Below are 25,552 nucleotides of genomic sequence, written 5' to 3'. Positions count from 1 at the left end.
TGGATGCAGTAAATGACAAAAACGGAATGCCTAAAGCTCCCAATGTGGACTTTTCGTGCACTTGGAGGTTGTCGCCGCTAGGTGGCAGCACATTCACTTTTTTTTTTATTTTTTTTTTATAAATACCGTTCAGTGTACCTTTCATGTGAGAGTCCCACGAGGAGTTGAAAGGAAAAGATGAGTCATCTTATTTAAAATTCAAGACCTTCAACCAGAATTAACCTTAGATTACTCAATGACATTCAGTGTGGGTTTGACACTTCAAGCTGTCTCTGCTTCTATTACACGTGTTTTTGCTTATAATCTGTGGGATTCCTCATTTTTAATGAATCTTACTTATTTCAATCCAAACAAAATACCAGCAACTAGAATGAGCAGTGTATTGCTGCAATGCCCTTTCCACACTGCTGCCGTGTTTTCCCTCCATTGAGGGTAAACATGGTAACGTGAGAGTGCAGCAAGACACAGACCACTTCAATCATTAATCCAGCAGCTGGTGAGGTTTCACCGTCATGGATGACAAGTGTACATTTGCCGCACAGGCCCGTTATATTGTCACAGTTTATTGGTGCAAAGCAAAAGACTACGAGAGTACAATGTGAAGGAAGGATATATGGTTTAAATAAGGATAATAAGGCAGCATACGTAGTATAGTTGAATACAGAAGGATACTTGACTTGAGCATTTTGTGCTCCGGCTATCTGCATGCTCTCCTGTTTCACTCTCAAGTAATCAAGACAGTCTGGAATAGTGTAGGCTACTACAGTAACATGAGCCAGCAGGCAGCTGTGCCACTTAGCAGATTGAAGTCTGATACGCGCGCACACGTCAGCTCAACTTTCCTGTGAAACATGATGCTGCTTGTTTTGTTTTGAACTTCTTTGCAGAATGCTCAATTGGGAAATAAACAGTAATAAATAAAGAGATATATTAGACCTCAAAGTGGACCTGGCTCTGGAAGCTCTTGTAATGTCTGTCTTCCTCATCAAACTCATCCTATAATGTAGGTTTTTCAGACAAAATATTGCTTCATTCATGGGGCCTAGTCAAGCCGAAATAGAAAATGTACTGTTCCCATAAAATTGTCTAAGATGTGTTGGTATAAAAAAGAAGTCAGATTCAGAAGAAGAACTCATTCAGGATGTATTTTATTAAGTTTATTGTGGTAAGATGTCTTTTGTCCACAGTGTCAATAACGGAAACGGTACATATATACAAAAAAAAAAAGAAGACATTTTACAGTAAACATTACAGGGCAACCAAAGCAATAAATATTATTTACGTCTTCTCCTGTAATAACACTTAGCAGTAAACAATTATTTCATGCCTCTGAACATTTTTGAACGTCCTACATGGGGACACCATTTTCTAATGTATAGACAGTGAAGCAGGTCTGAAGTGATCAGTTGGGAGTGAACGGCAATAACATTCCTCGATAAAACACCACAGTGTTGAGCTCTTCGACAGGAATATTGCCAGTGGCCTCTTAAATATTCTATGTGCTACTTGCCAAGCGTTCCCCGCTGCCACTGCTTCTATTTATACGAGCCGCCATAGAACCTCTAGCCTTAGCCACAAGGTCGCATAATATCTCAGGCATTAAATCAGCATTAAAGAGAGCTGATGATGTCATATTTTTAGCATATAGCATTTCAGGGCTATAGTAAAACCTGTAACGTATTCCCAGGTTTGAAATACAGACACTTGGTATTGGTTATTTACATTATGTTGTCATTATATTGACGTATTTTAATACTTGAAACACAACATATACATTCAATAGATTTGTTTAGACCTTTAATATAAGGTTGCTACTTTATGTTAAGTAATAAAGCATAATCACCTTGTCTTAGTGCATAGACATTGATGGTGTGTGAGAATTCAACTCACATTTAAAATAAGCACCATGAGGGTTGAAATGCTACAAAGGAGTATTAGGCCCACGCTGAAAAAAAATTGTAATATAACGTTTTAATGTCATGCAGAAAATAAACATCTGAGATAAGCATCTATCGTCTCTATTGACTTGTCATGTGTACATTGGGTAATATTTATTTCCATTCAATTTCAAGGCTCTCGTAATGTTTTTCTTTATAAGTCCCTTTTTTGTGTTGTCCTAACAGAAAATGCATTTAAGGCAAATTAAAAAAAGATCACTCAATGCTACATTTTTCGATTTATAATGTGAAATTGTCAATGGAAGTTATTTACATGCATCTGCATCTGTATCTTTGAACATTTCCATTATATTTTGGCAGAGGTGCCAGGTCCAGAAAAAAAAGCCTCATTTTGGCAGTATTTTTACTTTCTGGACCTAGATTTGATACCTTCTGCTTTTTGGCAATGTTACTCTTGAGCAGTCAACTTTTTCTTATGAGAGTCAGTACATTATTTGTGTCAAGTTTTACTTATCGGTGTCTGATGTGACCCTGGCTGCTTGTGTGTTGACCGCACTAATGTTATTGTGGCGGTCTGGTTTACTCAGGGTTGGGCATTAATGCCCAGAACCTTTCAGGTCCTCTCATTTGTATCCCCAGTGCAAAGAAAGCTTCCTGGATGCCATTAACGGCTCAGTTTAGTAAGGAAACTTTGTTCTCATTTCCTGGAATATACAGCCGCTTCTCGTCAAAGCACTTCCATGTTGGATGATTTGGAATCTTGCATCCAAATGCATGCACAGTGGTTTTGTAGAGCGTCTCCCCCAAAGACCTGCACACCAGAGGTGGGTGGTGCTCGTATTGTCCTCCATTGGTTGCCATGACAACGAAAGTGTCATCTTTGTTTGAGTTTATTATTTTATGTAGGTGAACTTACTTGATTTGTAAATTTGCATGAAAAGCTTTTGTGGTTTTGTTTTTCTGTTTATTTTAGTAAAATGATTTATTTATAGATACTTGTGAACAATCACTTCCGGTTCGGGTCAAAAAGTTTGGTAGGTGGTGGCCAGAACGGGAGGGAGGGAGAGAAACGTATCGCGTGATGGATTTTTCTGTACAATGTATCTATTACTGGTTAACGGCGCACATGGTAGGTTTGTTTTGTTTATGAACGTTTGCGTTAAAGAAATGACTGTAAATATTGTAAATACGTGGAATGTCTATTTTAGATACACCGAGTACAGTGGGCGGGCCAATTAATTTCGAGCGTCAATCATCAACAAAATGGCCGTCGGTCATTACTGCGGGTGTCGGTACCAGATGTGATCGGGATGCCAGATCGTATCGGGGTCCCCTAACGAACACGTCCCGCTACAGGATTGGCTGGAAATGATCCAGTTGACGTCCAACATTGGAAAGAAAATATTAAAGATGTAATTTAAATAACAAAATGTACGGACTGCAATTGTCAAAACGTAAATAAACCTAAGAATATAAATACAAAATATATTGAATAAATAATAAAATAGATTATTTTTTTTCATTCTTAAAGTATCATTCTTTTATATTGTTAAATTTATTTACGTTTTTACAATTTTAGTCAATGAATTTTGTTATTTTGTACATTGTAAACGGACAATTTCCGGACAATTCTGTAGCGTGACGTCATCTGCAGGCGACCCCAATACAATCTTGCAGCCCCATCACATTTTACACCGATTCCTGTATGCCCAGCTCTGCTTTACACCATCATGGGGGTGTCTGAGCTCACAGAGCTAACAGACGCCTTCCTCTTTGAGCTTCCTTCCTTCCAATCCTCTTCACCTTTTGGCTTCAATCTCCCGTTCTGTTCCATCGAGTCCTTGGTGTCATATGGGAAGTCTTTGCCGCCCTCATTTCCTCTTTCCAAGCCGGTATCCTGATGGGGTTCGGTGATGTTGACGGTGGAGGAGTGGAGGCTTCCCGTAGAATCATCCTTATCCAGATCGTGACCTGGACAACAGATGCAGCGGCAAGGGGTGAGGTAGAGGTAGATGAAAACCATCACAATGCTGATGAGGCACGCTATGAGGGTCGTGTACGCTGTCTTCAGGTTCTCCAAACCGGCGTTCGCAGTGGTGTTAAAGACCACGACTGTGATGAAGAGCGTCTCGTTGAGAGTGTCTCCGATAGCGTAGCAGGTGTACACGCCTGAGTCGTCTTCCTTCAAAGGCCCGAGCTGAAGGTTTCCATCTGGGAGTATCATCACGCTTTTGTTTGTGGAAGACACTGGGATGTTTCCTGGCAGGGCCCAGCTCTTCACTGTGTCTCTCTGCTTGGTGTCACAGTCCAGCACCACAGACTGCTCCAGATAAGCTTCTCTGTCCGACATCTTGACCTCGCTGCAGTTCAAGTAAGCTTTATCCAGGTCAAGAGTGACCACTGTTCGTTTGGGCTGACCCGGAAGGACGCACGTATGCTCGTCCTTGAAGTCCACCACCGAGCTGAGATCTTTGAGGTACCAGCGTGCCACCACGTCGTAAAGATCGCAGGTGCACGGGAGGGAGTTGTTATGGTAGTACAGGCCGTTTTTGATCCATGCGGGCAGAGCTTGAAGCTCGTGGAACGCCAACGCTTTAATCGAGTTGGAGGAGACATCCAGCAGCGTGAGCGTCTCCATGCGGCTTCGCTCCTTCACCAGCTCCAAGGGGAAGCGCGAAATCCGATTGTGGCTCAGGTAGAGCTTCTGCAGACTGACTAGACCCGAGAAAGCGGCGGAGCGATCTATCTGCGAAATGCTGTTCTTATAAAGCAGCAGCACCTCCAAGTTCTCCAGAGGTTCGAACATGTACTCATCCAGCTGGCGCAGCTGGTTGGAAGACAAGTCCAGGTAGCGCAGCTGTGTCACGTGCACGAATGCCTCCGAGGACAGGAAAAAGAGCCCGTTGTGGCCGAGCAGCAGCATGTGGAGTCGACTCAGCACGACGGGCGTCCACTCGGCTCTCAGTCTGCCGATGGAGTTGAAGCTGAGGTCCAGCACCGATGTGTACTTTGGGAGAGGGACGGGCGGGTTGGTAAGATTCTGGTCGGAGCAGCTGATGATGTCGCTGGCGCATACGCACGTCTTTTGGCAGTCCAGTCCCATCAACTGTCCACTGGCGTGCAGTGACAAAAGCCCAACCAGGAGAAAGATGCTCCTCAAGGCCGACCGATGAGGTATGTATAATCTCCACATTGTCAGCGGTCTTCACAGTGTAGGACATTCATGGACCTGTTGAGATAATCCAAGAAATTATTTACTGACGATTTTGAGTTTAGCTTCTAATTCAGGACTTGTATCCAAGGTTATCTGCATGTTACCTGTAATTGTTAATGACAAGTTTCAAGACAAAAGTGCATTTATTGCTATAGCAATGGTTTGTTTTTTAAGAACTTTGTTACACAGTATTCATGATGTCATCACCTTGGTCAGTAGTGGTCACCAACCTTTCCTGTCAAAAGAGCCATTTTAGGCCAAAAAAATAATAATAATAATAATTCTGCCTGGAGCTGCAAAACATGAACTTTTTTTTATGATGAATAAAATAGTGTTAGTCTAATATACTGAGAGGCCAAGAACGAATTAGAGCTGCACCACAACAGAAAATCAGCGTCCAATATTTTAAGATAAACTTTCTTATACCTTTTCCTTTTTGGATTTTTTTGGTGTAATTTTTCAGACTTAGTTTTTCCATACATTTTTTAGACTGCTGCCCTTCTGAAAAACATTTTTGGCAACTTTATGGACATATGGTCATTTTCTTCTCCTTCTTCCTTTTTTTTATTTTTATTTTTTATTTTTTTTATTTTTTAAAACACATTTGTTTCTGCCCGTTTGCCCTATCAATTTTTTTAATTTTTGGAAATTTTGTGTACATTTTATGCATATTTTGGGGATTTCTTCTTTTTTTTTTTTTGACATTTTATAGTTGCTTATTAATTCTTTTACATGCATTTTCTGAATTATTTATTATTATTATTATTATTATTATTATTATTATTATTATTATTATTAACATTATTATTCTTATTATTATTAACATTATTATTTTGGAAATTCCAAAGAGATATTTTGGTAATTTTTCCCCCCCTTTTTTGGACATTTTATGACCACTTTTTGGACATGTTTAGGTATTAAAAAATATAATCTACAAATTTTCTCTCTTTTTCCTGACAATTTACAAATTTGGACTCCGGCATTTAAAAAATTAAATATTTAATTACTCATTAAAAAAAAAAAATCCAAATCATAAATAATTAAATAATATTTTATCTGAAATGTATAAGTAAAATATGCAGTGCATGCATGCATAAATAGATAAATTCTACTAATTGTTTTAGAGATCCACAGGGAACCACATGTGGCTCCAGAGCTGCAGGTTGCAGACCTCTGCCCTAGGAGATGCATGCAGTCAGGTTTGCAGCATAACGGGTGCATTGTATACCATAAGGCCACAGCCCAAAAGTTCTGGAGACTCGGAGAACAAGAAACAACATTTATTTTATTGGAGAAATTTAAAAACTGACACAAGGTTTATTTACCATGTGTTGTTTCCTTGCAGCTCGCAGCGCCAAATAAAGTCCGGGCTCTTAATCTCCAGTGAAGCGCTCCGGGACGGGAACGACCGGTGGCTGTTTTCCTGTCCCCTGCAGCGTGTACATCACAAAAGAATGAGTAGCACCGCGCGGCAGCCTGTCCGCAGTCTTTCTCTGAGAAGAGCGAGGGCACCATGTGATACATTTGATGCAATGGGTGTCACGTCACCGCTCAATTCTTGCTTGCTTTCTCTCTCGCTCGCTCTCTTCCTGTCTCTCGTTCTCTCCTGCACAGCCATGTGACATTTAATTCAAGACAAAATCTTGTCATCTTATCAATGCACTTTGCAGTAGCTACGGCAACATTAAACTACTAAGTTTGGTGCTTGTTTACCGCCGTAAAACAAACAGCTTAAAGAAATATCATGCTGTTATATTTTGTGTTCAATCTTTATTACTGAAGACTCATCCACCATTTTTTTTTTGATGTGATAAACTGTGATCATGCAACAGTAATTAAGAGGTGTCCTAACTATGGTTTGGGGGCCATTTGTGGCCCCCCATCCATTTTCAAGCGGCCTGTGGCATAAAAATAAAAACTAAAAATGGCATCTGCTGCTAATAAATTTGTTTTATATACTGTAGAACATTTCTAAATATACAAATGAACTATATACAATTAAACAGCTTTTCTCTTATCACGTCAGTGAATACTCATTTTTACAAGCACAAAACTTTCTGCTTTGTGTCCAGTGTGTCAACTGTGAAAATATATTATTAGGTAACAGTTCAAAAAACAAAACACTAATGTATAAACATTATGCGATTGACGATGCAATTTTGGTTTGCTTGATAGAAATTCCAAGTGGTCTCTTTATCCTTTTAATTTTGAAAAGTTTGGACACCACTCATGTAATCAATTGAGGCCGCGCTCGATGAGTGTTTTAAAACTATTATTAACTATCCGACGGATGAATTAACTAAAAGTCCAATATATAAAACCATTATAATTTTTAGGGAGTGAGTGACTGATTATGAAAGCAGGAAAAATTTTACTATGTTTATTCAGCCAGGGCAAATATTTACATGAGAAAAGTCCCATCGTACACCACCACGAAAAAAAAAAAAATCGCAAAAGGTTTGTTTGAAATATTGGGAGGTAGTAGTGAAACAGTGTTTCATTGTTCTGTCTAGTATATAGATACTAGGGGTGTGAATTGCCTAGTACCTGACGATTCGATTCGTATCACGATTCACAGGTCGCGATTCGATTCGATACCGATTAATCCCGATACGAATTTATAAGTCGATTGTTGCGATTTTTTTTCATTCAAATTTAGAAAATACTAATCAGTAAGCTTGTAGAGTGTAAGATTTATATGAAAATGTATTATTTATTTATCTGAAATTTCAGTCTTATAGAGGTTGTATGTAATCTGTTTCATGTTTGAACAGCATTAAAATAAAATATTAAGGCTTAATGTTCCGTTCATATAACATTCTTCCATGCTCAAGGTGTGAATCCTAACCCGAAGTCAGACGTTTTGTTGAATATTTTTCCATTAAAAATGGAGGTTTAAAAATCGATTCACACACACACACAAAAAAAAAAAAGGCAATGATGATAAGACGTTGAATCGGTAAGACTACCGAATGAACAATTCTGAGCTCTTAAAAAAAAAAAAAAAAAGATTTTTTTTTAATCGATTCGAGAATCGCGCGATGTAGTATCGCGATATATCGCCGAATCAATTTTTTTTTAACACCCCTAATAGATACATGAAAAAAAAATAGAGAGAAATGATCAATTTTGGATCGATGAAGTGAAATTTCTCTCTCAGGAATTTTTGCATTATGGCAAATTCCAAACTATTCAGGTTCAGGTTGCAACGCTGTACGATCAGAACTCAAACCGATGACTCCCTGTAATCTATTTTCAGTGAGTGTCAGCGCTGCAAGGGGAGGAATTGATTATAGAACTGCTTGGTGCAGTTTTCTTGAAAGCAAAAAAGAAAGGGGGGGGGGGGCTAAATTGTCTTTGCACTGTCATTACGTTGCCGGCAATGATGTCAGTGTAATGATGAAGACCTTCCTTTTGGCCCAGCTCGTACTGTGGTGAAGGGCAGGCCAAGTGTGCGCGCGTGCATGTGCACTGCAGCAGTCTTAGCTGGACGTGACGTGCATGCAGCTGTCTGAGATGAAGCGGTGTGTTTGCAGAATGCGGAAATGGTCTCTTCCAGGTGTTTTAAAGTACGCTATTTAAAATGTTAACATTGTGGCCTAATGGTTGGCGTGTCTTCCTTACAGTTAAAAGAAACTGGTTCGACTCCAGATTGGTTTAATTTTACACATGGTGGGGTTAATTGTATTGACCCAGCAGATTGATTAAGATTGTATTTGGGCGGGCTGAAGAGTTGAAAATGGCTTAGCAATGTTACCCTAAATAAATAAATAAATAAATAAATAAATAGATAAATAAATAAAAATCTGAACAATAATATGTTCTAAGCAACCCTACTAGTCTAAATATAGTATTTTGGTTAGAGGAGTATGAGTTAAGCAGCAAAATCCAGCAGTTTTTATCAATATCAGAAGGCGGCCATTTTTCTTTTTTAATGCTTTATTTATAACAAGGTACATGAACAGTAAAAATTACTGTATAACAATATACATGAACAATATAAACACAAATACCATATAAAATATAAGGGTGCACAGTGTACCTATATGAAAACAAACAAAATAACACCAAATATAAAGAAAAGAAAAGGGGCTCGAGGTTGTTGTTGTTGTTGTTGTTGTTGTTGTTTTCTCAACATAAATAGTCTCTGCATAGACTTTTGGTCCGAATTGCTTCGGAGTTTAAAGAAAAAGTTAAGTCATTCAAATAAAATTCAAGCAGTATTTTAAACATAACAAAATTTGGTCGTTGATTTGTAAATTTAACACAATGAATATGAAACTTCCAAAATTAAGAGAAAGCTCATCCAACTCATTTAGAAGGCGGCCATTTTGCCACTTGCTGCCACGTGAAAATGACAACACAATTGCTCAGGTGTCATGTACCAATCACAGCTCAGCTTCCGAAAATAGATGAGCTGTGATTGGTCGTTGCCTGAGCCCAGAGCGACTGTGATGTCATCTTCAGTCGACAGCAAGTGGCAAAATGGCTGCCCTTAGATGGCTAAAAATGCTTGGATTTTGCCTCATAACTCATATTCCACAAATGTAATATTAATCAGAATGTCATGAGACTAGTGAGGTCACGTATAACATATTATTGTCAAGAAAAGTTAAAGATTGACTTCCGCTTTAATGTGTTGTGTGTATTTTATTAAACAATTAGCTGATAATTAGCTCAATTACAAATATTTATTTATTTATTTACAAAAATATAAAGTACTTAGTCTACGGAAGATCTACCTGCTCCTTTTTATAAATCCAACTTGAGCACAATAGTTTCCCCACACCTAATCGAGTGGAAGACCAACGAGGCAGAAATGTGACTAACTGCTCCCACACACTTGTTAACATTAATTTCATCCGTGCTGCATTTATTGTGCTTTACGACATCCGCAATCCCAACTGTTCCCATGCAGTAGGTGTTATGTTGCAAATGGACTCAAGTGTGTGGTAGGTAACGCACCACCCACCATTAAATGTATTTAGCATCAGGGCATTGATCATTCTTCCCAGGCAAGTGGTTGTCACTATACAGGAGAGTGATTATGACTCCCCGCTCACATCTAAACCAATATGATTCTGCTAAATCATGTTTGTTTGTAGAGCGGTGATGTTTATATGTGCATTGCCATCCTTTCGTTTTGTGTCATTGGTCGTGTTTTGAAGAGTACTGTACGTAGTGCGTTGTGCTGCATAGCTGAGTTGATTTAGTCAGCGGCCTTGCAGGAGGACATCACACCGTCAGGAGATTTATGCTCCTCTCGTGAATTATAAACGAGCTGGTCCAAGTGGGTTAAAGTAATATCAAGCGAGGTTGTGTTGTCAAGGCTTTTCTCTCTGGAAGAAGCGCTCACAACTTGAAAGATCTCTACTGTTTTCCAACATGTTATTTTCCCACTTACTCACCACTTTTGGGTGAGTACGTATTGCGTATTGTTTGTAAATGTTTTGTTACTTTATGTAAAGTACATCAGAGGCAAAATATTAGAAGCTCTCAGTATGATGCGGCACAGTTTTACACTGCTGTTAAATGCAACTACAATCGTTACCTCTCAGTGTTAATCAAAACTGATCACCATTATCTTAAATTAAATACAAATGAATTTAATTTACATTGTGTTTTGTCTTAATAATAGATAGTTGAGTTTACATCAGTAGTTTCTGTTCTGTGTGGTGCTTTATGGGCAATATAAAGGAAACAGTGCCCCCACGTGGCGTGTTTAGGGAGGCCTGGTGTTTCTGTTAGAAATAAAATATAGAAAGAGTAACTTCAGGTGCCTTTCATGTCCCTCACGGTCACCTTACAGAGCTATCAAATAATATGTAATATAAATTATATAATAAAATGAAGATCTTAAAGTGATACTTGACTCATTGAACCATTTTCAGCTGTGAAAAGTTCATATTTTGTCCAGAATGAATTTGATTACTTCATTATTTTTCATGTACAATTAATACTCTTAAAAATTATTTTTTTCCTTTTTGAGTCGACTGATGATGACATCACCTGTGCTGAGGAAGTAGGTAACGACCAATCAGCTGGTTTCTGGGGTTGGTCAGCAAACTGAGCCATGATTGGTCGTTACTTACTTCCTCATCAAGGTGATGTCATCTTTAGTCGACAGCAAGTAGAAAAATTACTTTTTGAAGGTATTAATCGTACATGAAATATAATGAAGGTACCACATTAATTATAGACAAAATATTAACTTTTTACTGCTGGAAATGGCTCAATGAGTCAAGTATACTTAAGAAAAAAAAATCTTATTGTTGTGTTGCTTTAAAATGCTTTTATTTTGAAGACTGGAATGGTAAAGGAAACAGATGAATAACAAGTTTGTTTAAAATGATTTAAAGGCTTCATTGTGCATCGAGTTATCAGCAATAAAATTGTTTTGTGTTACTGACAACTTCAACAAGTAAATACAAAAAAAAAAAAAACACACACACACACGTGATTCTCATACGTGGCAAACTCATGACATGCACTTGATCATGAACAGCACCGAAGTGTCACATTTATCACTTGTGACTGTTTCGCTTGCAAACCTTCAAGCTGGAGAGTCTCCGAGGCAACATTCATTGCTGTACTCCAGCAACTTCACACCGACATATTTTTACATATAACCCACCTTAACATGTGACACGCCTCCTGCTCGTGCGTATATGCATCACATTTATCCAATCCACACGGCACTAATCCTGCACGTTTAATGATGTTATCAAACAATAAGCAGGTCAATATTATCCCACTCAGGGCACCTTTGCCGCATCGGGCCCGACTGTTTGTTTATGTAGGCGTCAATAAATCCGTTTGAGCAAATGCAATGAGCGTCACACGTGAGCGTGAGCTGATATGGGAGCCGCTCGTTGTGACTGCGCGCGGCGGCACTCTGGGGTTCGAGCGGCGGCCTTTTGCTATTTCTGAGTGCGAACGTGGAGTCTATTTTCACGGTTGCTACGGAAACCATTGTATTTGTGGTGGCAATGATAGGTGCTGCCAGGCGAGTGAGGAATCTGCTATTTTTGTCGCGAGTCAACAGTGCACTCCTTGCTCTCGCTCACGTGCGGGCGCGCACACGCGTGTGCATACACAACATGCTTGGTCAGATTAAGAATGTGCATGCCATTGTTATTTAATTAATTGTGCTGCTAATATTGGGTGCAGCTGCCTAGTGTAATGATTCCTATCCATGGCGGGAAATTATCAAGCTCCATTAGTCTGAAAATGATTATTTACTTGGTGCAAATACTGTCTTTGTTTATCTTTCAAGCCTTTCCATCTGAACCATATGTTTGTCTTGGTCTCATCAGACCACAAAACATGGTTCAACTCCAAATAACTGAGTTATCACTGCATATATTAGTAATTGAGATTAATCAGTGAGGTACATGAATGGTTAAATAGGTCATTGTCATTAAATGCAAATGGTTGCGCAACCTTACAAATGCAAATTAACAACAACAAAAAAACTGTCTAGTTGTATCCATAATCGACCAGATGCCCTTCGTTAGACAGTGCAATGAGATGGACTGTATATGAAAAGGATCACCGTGGCAACAGGAGCCCCACTTTGAGAAGCTGGGATGATGGAGGCTGAAGGCTGGCCTCATCACTTCCCTCACCTTCTCAATAAATCTTGTGCTGGAGGCCGATCCATGAAACCGGTCAAATGACCACTGAATGACAAGAATGAATAAACATGGAGGATAGTGAGAAAATGGGGGATTTGAAGATAGGTGGACTGTTCATCTTAACGTCATTGTCAGAAAATGCGGATTGTTTGCGCTTGTTCCTCTTAATATGTGAAGTCTCAAACTTACAAAATAAATAAAATTGTTATTATTATTATTATTATTATTATTATTATTATTATTGTTATTATTTCTGGCTGTGTATTATGAATTGTGATCTGCTTTCTATAGTAGTGTGTAATTTGAATCGCCATTGAGGGCTTAATATAACGGGGGTTTTTTGTTTTGTTTTTTACAATAGACAAACTTGTGTTAATATAACCCTCTGTTTTCACTTTCATATGTATTGTCAATAGGTACACATTTAGTCGTATTAATATCAACATTTAAGGTTTTAATACCAAAACTATTGACATTTGTTAGCCCCTCCGACGTTTAGCATTGTTAGCATTAAGCTAGGTGAAGGCAAGGTTGTCTTTGTCAATTCAAAATGTGTAATTCCCGTTGTTTCATATACAATGTGACAATAAACTTCAATTGTGAATGATACTAAACAGCTTAACAGCCTCTTTTTTTTGTTTGTTTGTTTTTTTGTTTACTGAGATTTATTGTGGCATTAAATATCAATTTGGAAATAGTTGTGCAGTAACTGCTCTGTTCTTCACAGTTCAACATGAACCCTATAGACACTAGGACCCTGTGGAGACAGGACACAGAGGTCTTTCCTGCAACCATGGGAAGGTGGGGAGAGAGGAGAGTGGGCTGCCTGCCTGCCTGGTGTCTTTGCACACATTCCCATCAGCATCTTTTGGATGGAGCCACGTCTGTAGTCAACCAGGATGCACAAAGCAGAACAAGGGCCGGGAAGACGAGCGAAGGGGTCCGCCTTCATCTCAGGTACATGACGCTATACTTGAGTGGGAGATGCTGCACATTCTCATCATTCAAACCCATAACAGCAGTGTGAGGAAATATTCTTATTCAGGTCCATCATGCTCTATTTGCTTTACACCCCGACTCTCGTTTGTTCCCCCTCTTATATTAAAATTATGAGGGGGGAAATGAATGAAGTGAATTTATGATGACCGATATAATGCCTTGCACAGTTGTGGTATCACATATTAGTGATTAACATACAAATGAGTGGGTGGTAAGACATGACTAAACCTGGCAGGAGGGTAAAACTGAATTGGGGCACCCTGTTGTTTGATTTAAACATAGTGCATATTGGAGGCAATCATTCCGTGATTAATTCTTAATTTAATTCAGTGTTATAAAAATAAACCATCCAGGGTTTTGCTCCCACACACCAGTCACCACTTAGTTTGTAGACAGATTTGTATGGGCATGCAATGGAAAGTCCATTCAATATTCAAAAGTCCCGACACTTCATTAGACACTGCCTGATAACATGAGAGGTAGCAAAAGATTCTGCCTTTACCACCACGACAATGTTAACAATGGTGTGTGCAGAACTGCACTATATACGGCGAGCTGTTCCTACAGGATAGTGACAAGCTATACAACAGAAATAAGACCAATTTGATACGTATCTTGTACTGAATCTCATTGGAAATAATGGCCAGTTAGTGTATACAGTTGGTTTTAAAATAATCACCAGAAATTGTATGGCGGATAATTCGAATCAACTTGCAAATTGGCCGTCGAAAACGAATGCCAAATCAGAATTTTCACGTTCTAGTCTCATAATTTATGATAATATTGTCGGGGGAGTGCAAAGTCAGAGGGCACCCGGAAGTATTCATTCCTTTAACCAGGTAACAAACTCATTGAGATTAAAAATCTTTTTTCCAATAGTGGTGCGAGAATATTTGGCCAGCAAATGTTCATTAAATTAAAAATGTTAAGTGTTATATTGGGGTGGTGATTGAGGACCCAAATGCAAGGAGGCAAAGCGAGGAGGCAGAAGAATGAAGACCAAAAATGTTTAATAAACAAACATGACGAGGCAAATAAGGTACTGGCCGGGAAACAAAAAAAACAACAGTCGAAAAAGTCAAGTGAAACTAGATGTGGAAGAACAACGGCAGCGTGACATGAGGAAACAACAATGGATGGACAAAGAGAGGGAAAACACAAGACTAAGGCCCTGTTCACACGGAAGCAAAGCCAGCTTCTGTCCTCAAACAAATCTTGTACAGACCGAATTGCTTCCAGACATGCGAGTGTCCAAAAAAAGACGCTGAGGACATTTAACAGCTGTAATATATATGCCAAGTCTGGAGTGGCGCTGTAGCCTTGCCGCAGGGATTTAATGGTAAGAGTAGAAGAAGAATCAGCGAGGAAGATGAACCAATGATCTGAATAGTCAATATGCCAAGACTTTTGAAGCCGCAAGACTGCCATATTACTCCTCCCAAGAAACGTTTCTCTCCATATGATCCTATACATTAATAGTATCGAACTTAGAGATAGATATAATATTTGAGACTGTACTTAGTAGAAACAACAGGGGAACTAGGGGTGGGAACCTCATGATACGATATAATACGATACGATCCCCTACAAGGCTCAATTATCTCATGATATGACGCTATCACGATTATTGATATATTGTTCAGGTAATAAATCCACGATAATCTATGATAAAACTAATCATAAAATAATCATTATAATAATAAAAAATAAATAATAAATAAAATAATCAAATAAATATCAATAAATAATAATAAATAAATAATAGTAAATAAATAATACAAATTAAAAAAATGCATTATAATAAAATAATATATATAAATATAATATAAATACATAATATATTTATAAAATAATAATAATAAATAAAAATAAATTACATAATAATAATGAAATCCTAAGCTCATAAGTCTTCTTTGCCTGAAGACTTGCGTCCATTTCCCCGCCACTCTTATGAGGCGCTCCCCCTAGTGGCCCGCCAAGTAATTGCTCAATAAGTCATGAACAATGGAGCCATTGTAGTGGCTGTATATTAACTACAAATATTGCGATACTTGCGTAGACGTATCGATAATCTATCTGGAGACAAAGAATCACGATTTATCACGATATCGATATATCATCACACTCCTACTGAGCAATGGAAAAAAAAGAGGGTCTTCAAAGTATTTTAAATATAAATTAAAACTTGTTGTCAAAATTAACACTACTGTGAACTACTGCTAGGCTAACGTTAGCCAAAGTGTTCACGAGGATTGCAGCACATACATTTTCAATTTCGTGTCTAATACTTCTTGCTGCAATACGTATTACGTAGCATCCTCTAGTTGAACGCATGAAAACGTGTCTCTGTGAATGTGATTTAGCTGTCATTGTGCAATTCATTCTCTCTACCATTCTGCTGCTAAAATGAGTTCTCTTGTAATAGTTCATCTGAGGATTGACTTTGAATGATCCCAGAGAGAGCGAACAGAGTAAACTCACAGTTCATTGTGTTCTCTTTCATTAGGGTTGCTTGCGACTGAGGATTCTATAAATGAAAAATCTTTGTTAAAAACCTCCAGCATCACAACTACAGGGCAGCTCGAAGCTAATTCCCCAGCCTCTGTCCTCCGGCCGTGCTTCCTGACTGTGAAGGATGGGTGATGGGCCAGTGACGGACCTCGCCCGGCCGCCTCGTCCCACCCTCCGATGGAGCCAGCGTGGAACTCCTCCCACCCGCCTCCGCAGCTCCCGTCCAACGCGTCTACTACCTCCGCTGTGGCCGAGGGTTGGCCTCCGTCCCAGTGGCTAGCCCTGGCGGCCATGCTGCTCATGGACCTGCTGGCCGTGGTGGGAAACGTGGCCGTCATGGCGGTCATCGCCAAGGTCCCGCAGCTCCACAAGTTTGCCTTTGTCTTCCACCTGTGCTTGGTGGACCTGCTGGCGGCCTTGGTGCTGATGCCCCTCGGCATGGTCTCCGGTCGGGCCTTCTTTGGGGAGGCCCTGTGCCGGAGTTACCTCTTCCTCAGCGTGTTCCTGGTCAGCGCCGCCATCCTCTCCATCTCGGTCATCAATGTGGAGCGCTATTATTATATCATACACCCCATGCGCTACGAGGTGAAGATGACCGTCGGGCTGGTGGCGTCGGTGCTGGTGGGGATATGGGTCAAAGCCTTGGCCATGTCCGCTTTGCCGCTGCTCGCCTGGATCCTGCAAGGCGCGAGGACTCCCCTTCTGGAGGGTAGCGGCGGAGGTAGAGGCGTCCCGCCCACCCCCGCGCAGGGTCAGAGGCGCTGCTCGCTGCACTGGACTGGCGGCGGCTCCAACCGTTTGGCGTTCATGGTCCTCTTCACGCTGCTTTACTTCCTGTGTCCGCTGCTGGTCATTTTCGTCGTGTATTGCAACATGTTCAAAGTGGCTCGGGTGGCCGCCACGCACCACGGGCCGCTACCGACCTGGACGGACACGCCTCGGCGCCAGAGATCAGAGTCGCTCAGCAGCCGGTCCACGATGGTTACCAGCTCCGGGACCGGGAGGGAGACTCCGGCGCGGCCGTTTGGAGGAGGGAAGGCGGCGGCGGTGTTGGCGGCAGTCGGCGGGCAATTTCTGTGTTGCTGGCTGCCCTACTTTTCTTTCCACTTGTATTCCGCCCTGGCTGCCAGCCCCCCGGCCGCGTTGGCGTCTCTGGAGGAGGCCGTCACCTGGATCGGCTACTTCTGCTTCACCTCCAACCCCTTCTTCTACGGCTGTCTCAACCGGCAGATCCGGGAGGAGCTGGGCAAGCATCTGCCGTGCCTGTTTCGTCGGGCGGGGCTCGAGGCGGAGGACAGGCTGCCCAGCCGCGAAGGCTCCATCGAGGAAAACTTCCTCCAGTTTCTTCAGGGCACCGGTTGCAACTTGGAACCTCAGAACTCGCATAGCACCTCCAGTCCGAAGGGAGAAGACTGCCACCCTATGGATCAGTCACAAGCGTCTGAGCCAGCACATCCGCTACCTGTTGATTTCCGTATACCCGGACAAATTGCAGAGGACACGTCCGAGTTTATCGAGACTGATCAGGTGAAAAACAACCACATGGATACAGACACTTAACTTTTTATTTTTATTTTTATTTTTTTAAATTGCATCAAATTACAGTGTTCAGGGGTAATTGCATTGCATATCAGAACCACATTATCAAATGAGAATACAAGTGATTCTTACAAATACAGTAATGTTCCGTTTGGATTTTCACTGTCAGAGAGGTTTGCCTAATCTTGTATTTTGTTTAACTAAAAAATTTGCGCAACCAGTATGATGCAGTGAATTTTTCACCACTGCAAACGTCTACCAAAATACAAGCATATTAAATTAATACCTCATTGATCGTGTCAATCAAAAGCATTATCTTTAGAGATGAAAGTGTATTTTAATTTCGTTAATTTGTTCTCCTTAAAGGAAAAGTCAAACCGTCCCCCCAAAAAATTCTTGACAATATGTTCTATGCAGCGCCACTAGCCTAAATATGATATTCTGGTTAATATTGCGTTAGTGGAATATTGATTGATTGGGTTTTATTGAACATATAAAGACATCACAAGTATAAAATACAAATTATAGTAAAAAAAAAATTAAAAGGAAAATAAAAATAAATCGTCAATAGTATCGTAATTTATATGTTCAGAAGGAGTAGGAAGAAGTACAAAAACTAAGTTAAACATAAAAGTTAAACAATATAAAATAAAACCCGTTTATCTTAAGGGCACAGATATAATAGTATATGAATATGAGTATAGAATATGAGTTAAGCATTAAGCAGCAAAATCCAGCGCTTTATATCAATATCTCGAAGGTGGCCATTTTGTCAATTGCTGTCGACTGAAGATGACATCACAGTTGCTCAGGTAACGACCAATCACAGCTCAGCTTCAGAAAAAAGGTCAGCTGTGATTGGTCATTGCCTGAGCAACTGTGATGTCATCTTCAGGCGACAGAAGATGATATCACAATTGCTCAGGTCTCAGGTAACGACCAATCACAGCTCAGCTTCAGAAAAAAGGTCAGCTGTGATTGGTCATTGCCTGAGCAACTGTGATGTCATCTTCAGTCAACAGCAAGTTGTAAAATGGAAACTGGCCACCACCTGAGGTGGATAAAAATGGCTGGATTTTGCCACATAACTCCTTTTCAACAAATGTAATATTAATGTCATGATTAGACTAGTGAGGTCACATATATCATTGTCAAGAAATGAATTTTGAGAATGTGTGAAAATTAGGAATATTTAAACAAAAGAATTAGATGTGGATTTAACATTTAATTTAATAATTGGGTGGAAAAGGCTGTAACTGTGCTGAACTTTCAGCTCTGTACGGTTATTGATGATTTTTGAAAATCTTGTGTTCTTACCTATTAGGCTGGTATCAAACTGGATATCAAGCTGAGATATTTGCCTTTGATCACCAGCCTTGTCTCGATGGATTACTCAATTATCGCGCTGTGATCTTCTGTCTTTTGAAATCACAAATGAAGTTTTCACGCTGTAGTACAAATGTAGTATTTGTTTCTCGCACTGATGAGTTTGACAGTTGGGCTTTCATCAAAAATGAAGCCTCTCTAAATTCTTCAAATCAGCCTGGCACACATTGTGTAACCCACTTCTCATGGAAATGCTAGTTTTAAGGTTTTTATTTTTTATCAGTGAGCCCGATGTGTTATAATAAGATGATTCTAGAAGTAATTTTGCTTGAGGAAATAGAAATCTATGCTCTTGATGCACAGCATTTGCTCAGTAGGCCTACAGGTACGATTGTATTCCTTTAAATTACTGTATTTCACCTCCTAAATTATGTGTTTGGTAGACTTGTAAGTGTGCTTTGTGTGTACTGTACCGCAGCCGCTTTTATTTGTATTTGTGAGTGTAAGTACTCGTTTTGAATTTGATTGCAAGTAGCCTGGAATGTTTTGACCAGCCGCTGCCTTTTTTTGTGATTCGTGGAGATTATCATCGTGGAAGAGAAATGTATTTAGTTTATTTCCCTTTTCTCATCAGGTATTATGTACATGACAAACCTTGAATATGATAACTACGTGCAGAAATGAGCAGGTGCTTCACTAACATGGATACAGGGTCACTAAGATATTCTGTTGTTTTGGAGTGAGAGAGCTAAAAATCAGAAATGAGCTTCATGTTCATCGTGTATATCCCAAATTGTGAATGATGTGGTGTTTACAATAAGGAATTTATTTTATTTATTTATTTTCTTTTGGTCTTTAAAAATGAAAGAATGCTTGCACGTGTGTAGAACAAACAGCTAAAAGTTTAGAGCTACAGTTGTAATAAAGAGTTTCTATGTTTCTAAAAGAACATTGATGCATTCTCATGGCTGTTTAAGAAGCTTCAATCAAAAACAGATATTAGTCATGGTAAATGTTAATATGATATCGGCTGGGCCGATATTTGGCATTTTGACAAATATCGGCTTTGGCTTTTTTACGAATCTGAGAGCCGATAAAGCATGTATCTCACTGAGAGGTGATTGCTTGCGAGCGTAGCAAATTAAGGGTTTTCATCAAGATTTGTAAGATGTTCACAGACAGTTTTTACTGTAAAATAAATGAAATTATGTTGACATTTTGGAAAAACTTAAATGATACCCATATGGGGCAGGCTACATTAGCATACCACATGTTAACTAACTTAACAAACTGAAGAGCAAACAATAATAGATATTAAGATTTTTCACAGGATGACACAGCTTCTGTGTTCCAAAATGGAGGATGTTGGAGCATGGCAATCCTCACACCCCAACGATGGACCTCAGTCAACTCGCCCCCAGATCTGCCAGGCTCCGCCATCCCCATGGCAATTATTACCTCGTGACATTTCTCCATGCTGCTGTGGGTGGTGGGAGGAGCCTTCTCTATTGGGAGTCCTTATCTGTGTGTGTCTTCTCCAAATATATTACAGATTAAACCAGACCCCTCCTGACATTTATTTTGGTTATTTTAGCACGATTTGGGACTCCTTGCGTGAGTATACATTCAGTTAGCTGCCTCCTCTTGCCTCATTGAATTAAAAATATCATATACAAGGCATTGCAGTTGACAACAAAATAAGAACATATGTAAAGAAATTTGTGTAAACGATTTGGCACCTGAAGCAAATTTTAAGGCAACGTGCCACATAAGAGAACAAGTACTATGAATGTGTGCTGCAGTAGTTGTAAAAGGAAAATGAGTCAAGTTTTCAAGTTAGTGGTTTGTACTGACTGCTTGTAGGAGGGCAAAGGCCATTGAAGCTGAAGTGCTATTATGCAAGAAGGCCCTGGAGAGTGTGGGGGCGGATGAGAAACGTGAAAAGGCAAGAAAGTAGATGAATTTCTTAAGATATACCATAGGAAAGACATTTCATTTAATCATATACGAGCTAAATTAAGAACATAGTAAAGATACAGAGTAGTCGGCCGTTTTTTATTTATGTATTTTTATTAGGCAATCAGCATCTATAAATGTGTACAATTTTGTTGATGATCCAAATGATCTTGGCTTTGATGGAAGAATTTTCACGTAGCTGTACTTTATTTATATAGTTGGCAACTTTTACTCCACTACTTTTCCTAAATAAATACTTATATGTTATTATGAATAATGATATCCATCTGGTGAAGACACACTTCATTAAAACAGTAGGAAATCACAATGTCCCATGGTGAGGCTTTTTTTTTTTTTTTTTTTTTTTTTTTTTTTACAAGAGGGCCACAGAATTGTGTTCCTCGCTCTCACAAGTAAAGGTTTTGACAAGCACATTGCAATCTACTTATTTATTAATAAATGATAGCTTCTAGTTTCAAAGGTTTATGTGCTGCTTAAAAGAGATGAACTTCAATCTTCAAAGTACGTGTCAGCGCATTATGTATTAGCTTATAGTTTATACATCGACATTTTTCATGTGAATACATGTATTCAAGATCATTGCTGTATAATTCACTTGTGAAGACGAATGTGTCTCTAAAGAGGAAGTGAGTAGGGGAAATGATTTGTGGGTTCAACTGAAGCACAGGAAACACTAAACAATAAAGGCACGACTGGATGGCTCACGTGAAAGTTGAACTACGGAAATACTGACGTTATAAAGACAAGGTAAAAAAATAAATAAATAATAAAAGTTTGTACAATGATATTAGGGCGTTAGTTTAGCTATAACGGGGCCGCTAACATGAACTGAGGAAAACATTTTAAAACAACAAAGCTAAACTATCAGCATCTATTTAGCTGAAACCTTCGAGGTTTAAGCGTTTTGTCTCATCGGCGAATGTTATGTTTAGGTGGTTTAAACAAATATATTGTTTCGTCGTCTTTTGACAGGCAACTGAAACTTCCTGTTTTAATGAGCTTCTTCCCGAATTCCGATTCATCCGTAACCATGTCGGCTGGCGGTAAGTCACCAATTTCTCATATTATTATTATTGTTCACCAAATTAGTAGTAACATGATACGTTTCATTTAGGTTGACTTTGAAATGATTTATGTGATTTCTATTATTTTTCCCTTGCTCTTTGTTCGCTCTATCACGATGTCACGTGACTCCCAACACATTTTCTATGCACAATACAATGTACAGTTTGTCATTGTATGAGAGGTAGTTAACAAATTTTACTGTACTGTGTGTTGAATGGCACAACATGTAACTTAATATTAGAAACGCCGGTCCACAAATTGTAATAAGGGCAAGTCTATGTGTTGACTAGTGTTCACTGAGAGAGACAGAAGAGTGTTTACTTTCTGGTTGGAGGTGACTGGCTTGTGTAAACACATTTTGGAATCCAATGAGCTTTGCTCTCAACACAGAATAACTAATAATAATAGAAATAGCACACACACACACCCCCACACACACACACACACACACGCACACACACACACACACACACACACACACAAAGAAATAGCACACAACGTGAACATGTGTTACCAGGTAATTGCGTAGTTTGGTTTAAACAATACTGCAGCTACATTTTAAATGTTGGTTCAACTCTTTTAAAAGTCTTCAACTCTCTTAAAAAGTGGGTCATCTTTTTGGAAAGGCTGCAAACTACCAAACATGTTTTTGCATGTTCACATTTGTTAGGAATCCTATCTAAGATTTTAATCTATATATATTTCAAAAATTCTGATAGTGGTTCATCCGCTTATTTCAGAAATTCTGATAGTGGGTCATCCGCTTATGTTGTTCGTCGCCACGGGTGAGCTGGCCTGGAACTTATCCTAACTGACTTTGGACGGAATGGCACTACAATCTGGACTGGTCACTAGTCAATCACATATATAGAGACAGACAACCACTCACAATCAAATTTATGGACACTTTAGTCTTTATTGAACCTACCTTATGATTTGGAATATGGAGGGAGCTGGAGAAAACCTAATACACACTGGCTAAATGCACAGTCCACACATGATTCAAACCCACAACCTCAGAACGGTGAGGCAGACATGCTAATCACTAGGTCACCCGACTCACCGTTTCCACTATTTAAAGCTACTTAAAATCTTCATCCAGCTACACAATAAATATTTGTGCAGGATTTTGACTGATACCTGCATAAATCATTGTCGTCACTAGGTGGGGATGTTTCCTGTTCATGCTTCAATCTGACTGCAAAAGCAGTTGAAATTCTAAATTATACTCAAGAGTTTTCATCTTAAGCTTAAGTTTAACCGTTTTAAAAATGACAAACTACTTCACAGGTGCTGGCTTCCTATAAGGGCAGGTTATTATTTTTAAAAAGACGAAAAAATAATGTTATTAGTGTTGCAATGTATTAATGTAACTGTTCAACTCTGGCTAATATAAATGCAATTAAACAATAAGAAGAGCAATATACTTGTTTACCACATGTTGAATTGTTGACAGTATTGCTTGTCACTGTTACTATTAGTTGACAGCTGGTGGTCCGAGTTGAGAGTGTTTAGTCTGTGTCTTCTTTCTGAACTTTGCAGAAGAAGATTAGGGACTGCTATAAAGCTGGTTTATTTGAGTATCTTCACTCACCTTTCCAGTGTTTTTTTTTTCTCTGTCTTTTTGCGGTCTGGTTGTGTATCCGTGCTATTTTTAGACCAGTGGGGGGAAAAAAACGTTTGTCCTTCGTTCACCTTCCTGCTCAGTCCATCTTGTAGCGACGTCGTCTCACAACCATAGTGCCCTCCTGCAGCTGGATTCCCTTACATTAGCTGCTTGATTCTCCGGTTGCTAGGGCAACCAAGGAGGATGGCCCTCAGCAGGAGCTGGGCGATCCGTGCTTTTAGCGTAACTCTTGACCTGCGGCTGGTTGGGAGGAGAAGGAGGAGCCAACTCTGCAGAGGAGCCTCTCAGGGCCTCGCGTGGGTCCTGCCGCCTGGCTGCCCCAATGTGGGACGGAACTCGAGCGTCGGAGCCGTTCCTCCTCCTCCTCCTCCTCCCTCCCCCTGCTGGCCACTGCGCAACCCTAACTGGCTTCGCTCCACTAGCTGCATGAGTGCAGGCAGCAAGATGTCAGCATCCTTCTCCAGCGGAGACAGCTCAGGGAAGCCCAAGTCCCCGTTCCGTAAGAGGGGGAGCCTGCAGAGCACTACCAGCCCTGGTGAGTGAGGATGCGACGTGATTCTTTAGAAAGAGTTGGAAAAGCTAAATATTTGACATTGTATTAGGTAGGGTGAGGGGCTAGAGCTGTTAGCGAAGAGCCGTGCACGTCCCTTTTTTTAAAAAAGTTTTGTACAAGCTGCCAAATTGTAGTAATTCGTTTAATTCAATGTCAAAGAAGGAGTTGTGAAATATTGGAAATTGACATTTATATAGTGCATATTGATATCGACTTGCCTTTCTCTTGTATTGTTGACAGTTTTATCATTTGGGCTTGGCTAAGCGTCAACCTTATCTCTGCTTGCAGTCTGGTTTTGCACAGCTGTGCAACCATTCTATCTTGTCAATTTACCTCACTCATTATGTCACCAGGAAGAGTTGACGGCATTTTCTGCGTATGTTAGGTTACAATGGCAATATAGCAGGTATGGTAGGTAATGATAAATAGTAATAATCACATTTCATTATCTCATTCACAGTTTCTTGACAGAAACCCTAATACAACTATTTACAGATGTTTTGTACTTGATATCGCAGTGGGTGAGCGGTTAGCACGTCTGTCTCACAGATCAGAGGTTTGGGGTTTGAATTTCATTCTCCCTGTGCTTCTGCAAAAAATAAATACAAATAAAAAAAAATAAAAAAATGAAGACACTGCTCACAGGTGCAAAATACAAAAAACATATTTCAAAAATGGGCCTAAAAAAACAACAACACAAAAACTTTACAACAATAACTCAGTTCAACAAGCTTCTTAGCATTAGCTTTATGTTTGTTTTTAGCATTTTTCTTTTCTTGTTGTTTTTTTAAGACTCTTAATCAAAAGAAAGACGAGCGTACAGTAAAGGCTGTTGGGAGAAGTGCGTTGTAAAGTTAAGGACGGGGAAGAGACTTAAGTCCAGACACTGGAGTCAACTGCTGTTTAATGTTTGCTAACAGCACTAGCCTCCAGTCTAGTAGCTAACAACCAATTAGCTAGCTTATGTATGCTTTGTCTTCTTTTAGGTTTTTAGTTGTCATCACAATTTCTTTTGACACTTGTGTAATATATAGTGTTAAGAGACCTTTGTAATTAACTTTATTGTGAGCTAAAATGTTATTTAAAAAAAAAGATCTATACTACTGTGAATGTTTTAGCATTGTGACAGTTTGGCCGTGGATTGTTTTGGTTACATTTCCTTTATTTCTTGTGGGAAAACTTGTTTAGTCCTTCACGGTTCCACTG

General features: G+C 39.6%; 3 protein-coding genes across 6 annotated transcripts in view; 2 read left to right on the top strand and 1 right to left on the bottom strand.

Annotated features, from left to right (window-relative positions):
• Nucleotides 1–1,151: 1,151 nt before the first annotated feature.
• Nucleotides 1,152–6,642, bottom strand: LOC144023507 (amphoterin-induced protein 1-like). The gene is made up of 2 exons (XM_077529072.1): nucleotides 6,438–6,642; nucleotides 1,152–5,127 (listed from the first exon to the last, which is right to left on the bottom strand). Exon 2 carries the CDS (start codon nucleotides 5,089–5,091, stop codon nucleotides 3,619–3,621), a length of 1,473 nt encoding a protein of 490 aa, XP_077385198.1. The 5' UTR covers nucleotides 5,092–5,127; nucleotides 6,438–6,642; the 3' UTR covers nucleotides 1,152–3,618.
• A 6,840-nt stretch (nucleotides 6,643–13,482) lies between these two features.
• LOC144023508 (G-protein coupled receptor 61-like) lies at nucleotides 13,483–18,587 on the top strand. The gene is made up of 2 exons (XM_077529074.1): nucleotides 13,483–13,706; nucleotides 16,255–18,587. Exon 2 carries the CDS (start codon nucleotides 16,437–16,439, stop codon nucleotides 17,817–17,819), a length of 1,383 nt encoding a protein of 460 aa, XP_077385200.1. The 5' UTR covers nucleotides 13,483–13,706; nucleotides 16,255–16,436; the 3' UTR covers nucleotides 17,820–18,587.
• A 2,132-nt stretch (nucleotides 18,588–20,719) lies between these two features.
• Nucleotides 20,720–25,552, top strand: part of ampd2a (adenosine monophosphate deaminase 2a) — a 35,102-nt gene continuing 30,269 nt past the window's right edge. The window contains exons 1-2 of one of the 4 annotated variants that reach the window (XM_077529021.1): nucleotides 20,720–20,738; nucleotides 22,074–22,144. In XM_077529021.1, the coding sequence (XP_077385147.1) occupies nucleotides 22,096–22,144 (49 nt within the window). In that variant the 5' untranslated portion in view covers nucleotides 20,720–20,738; nucleotides 22,074–22,095. Of the gene's footprint in view, nucleotides 20,739–21,723; nucleotides 21,849–21,886; nucleotides 22,145–23,961; nucleotides 24,329–25,552 lie in introns of those variants that run through there. The other 3 variants (XM_077529020.1, XM_077529019.1, XM_077529018.1) reach the window with 3 other exon arrangements.

Source organism: Festucalex cinctus, chromosome 8 (genome assembly GCF_051991245.1).
Source record: "Festucalex cinctus isolate MCC-2025b chromosome 8, RoL_Fcin_1.0, whole genome shotgun sequence".
Lineage (NCBI taxonomy): Eukaryota > Metazoa > Chordata > Actinopteri > Syngnathiformes > Syngnathidae > Festucalex > Festucalex cinctus.
This window is presented reverse-complemented; position numbering and strand designations above follow the sequence as displayed.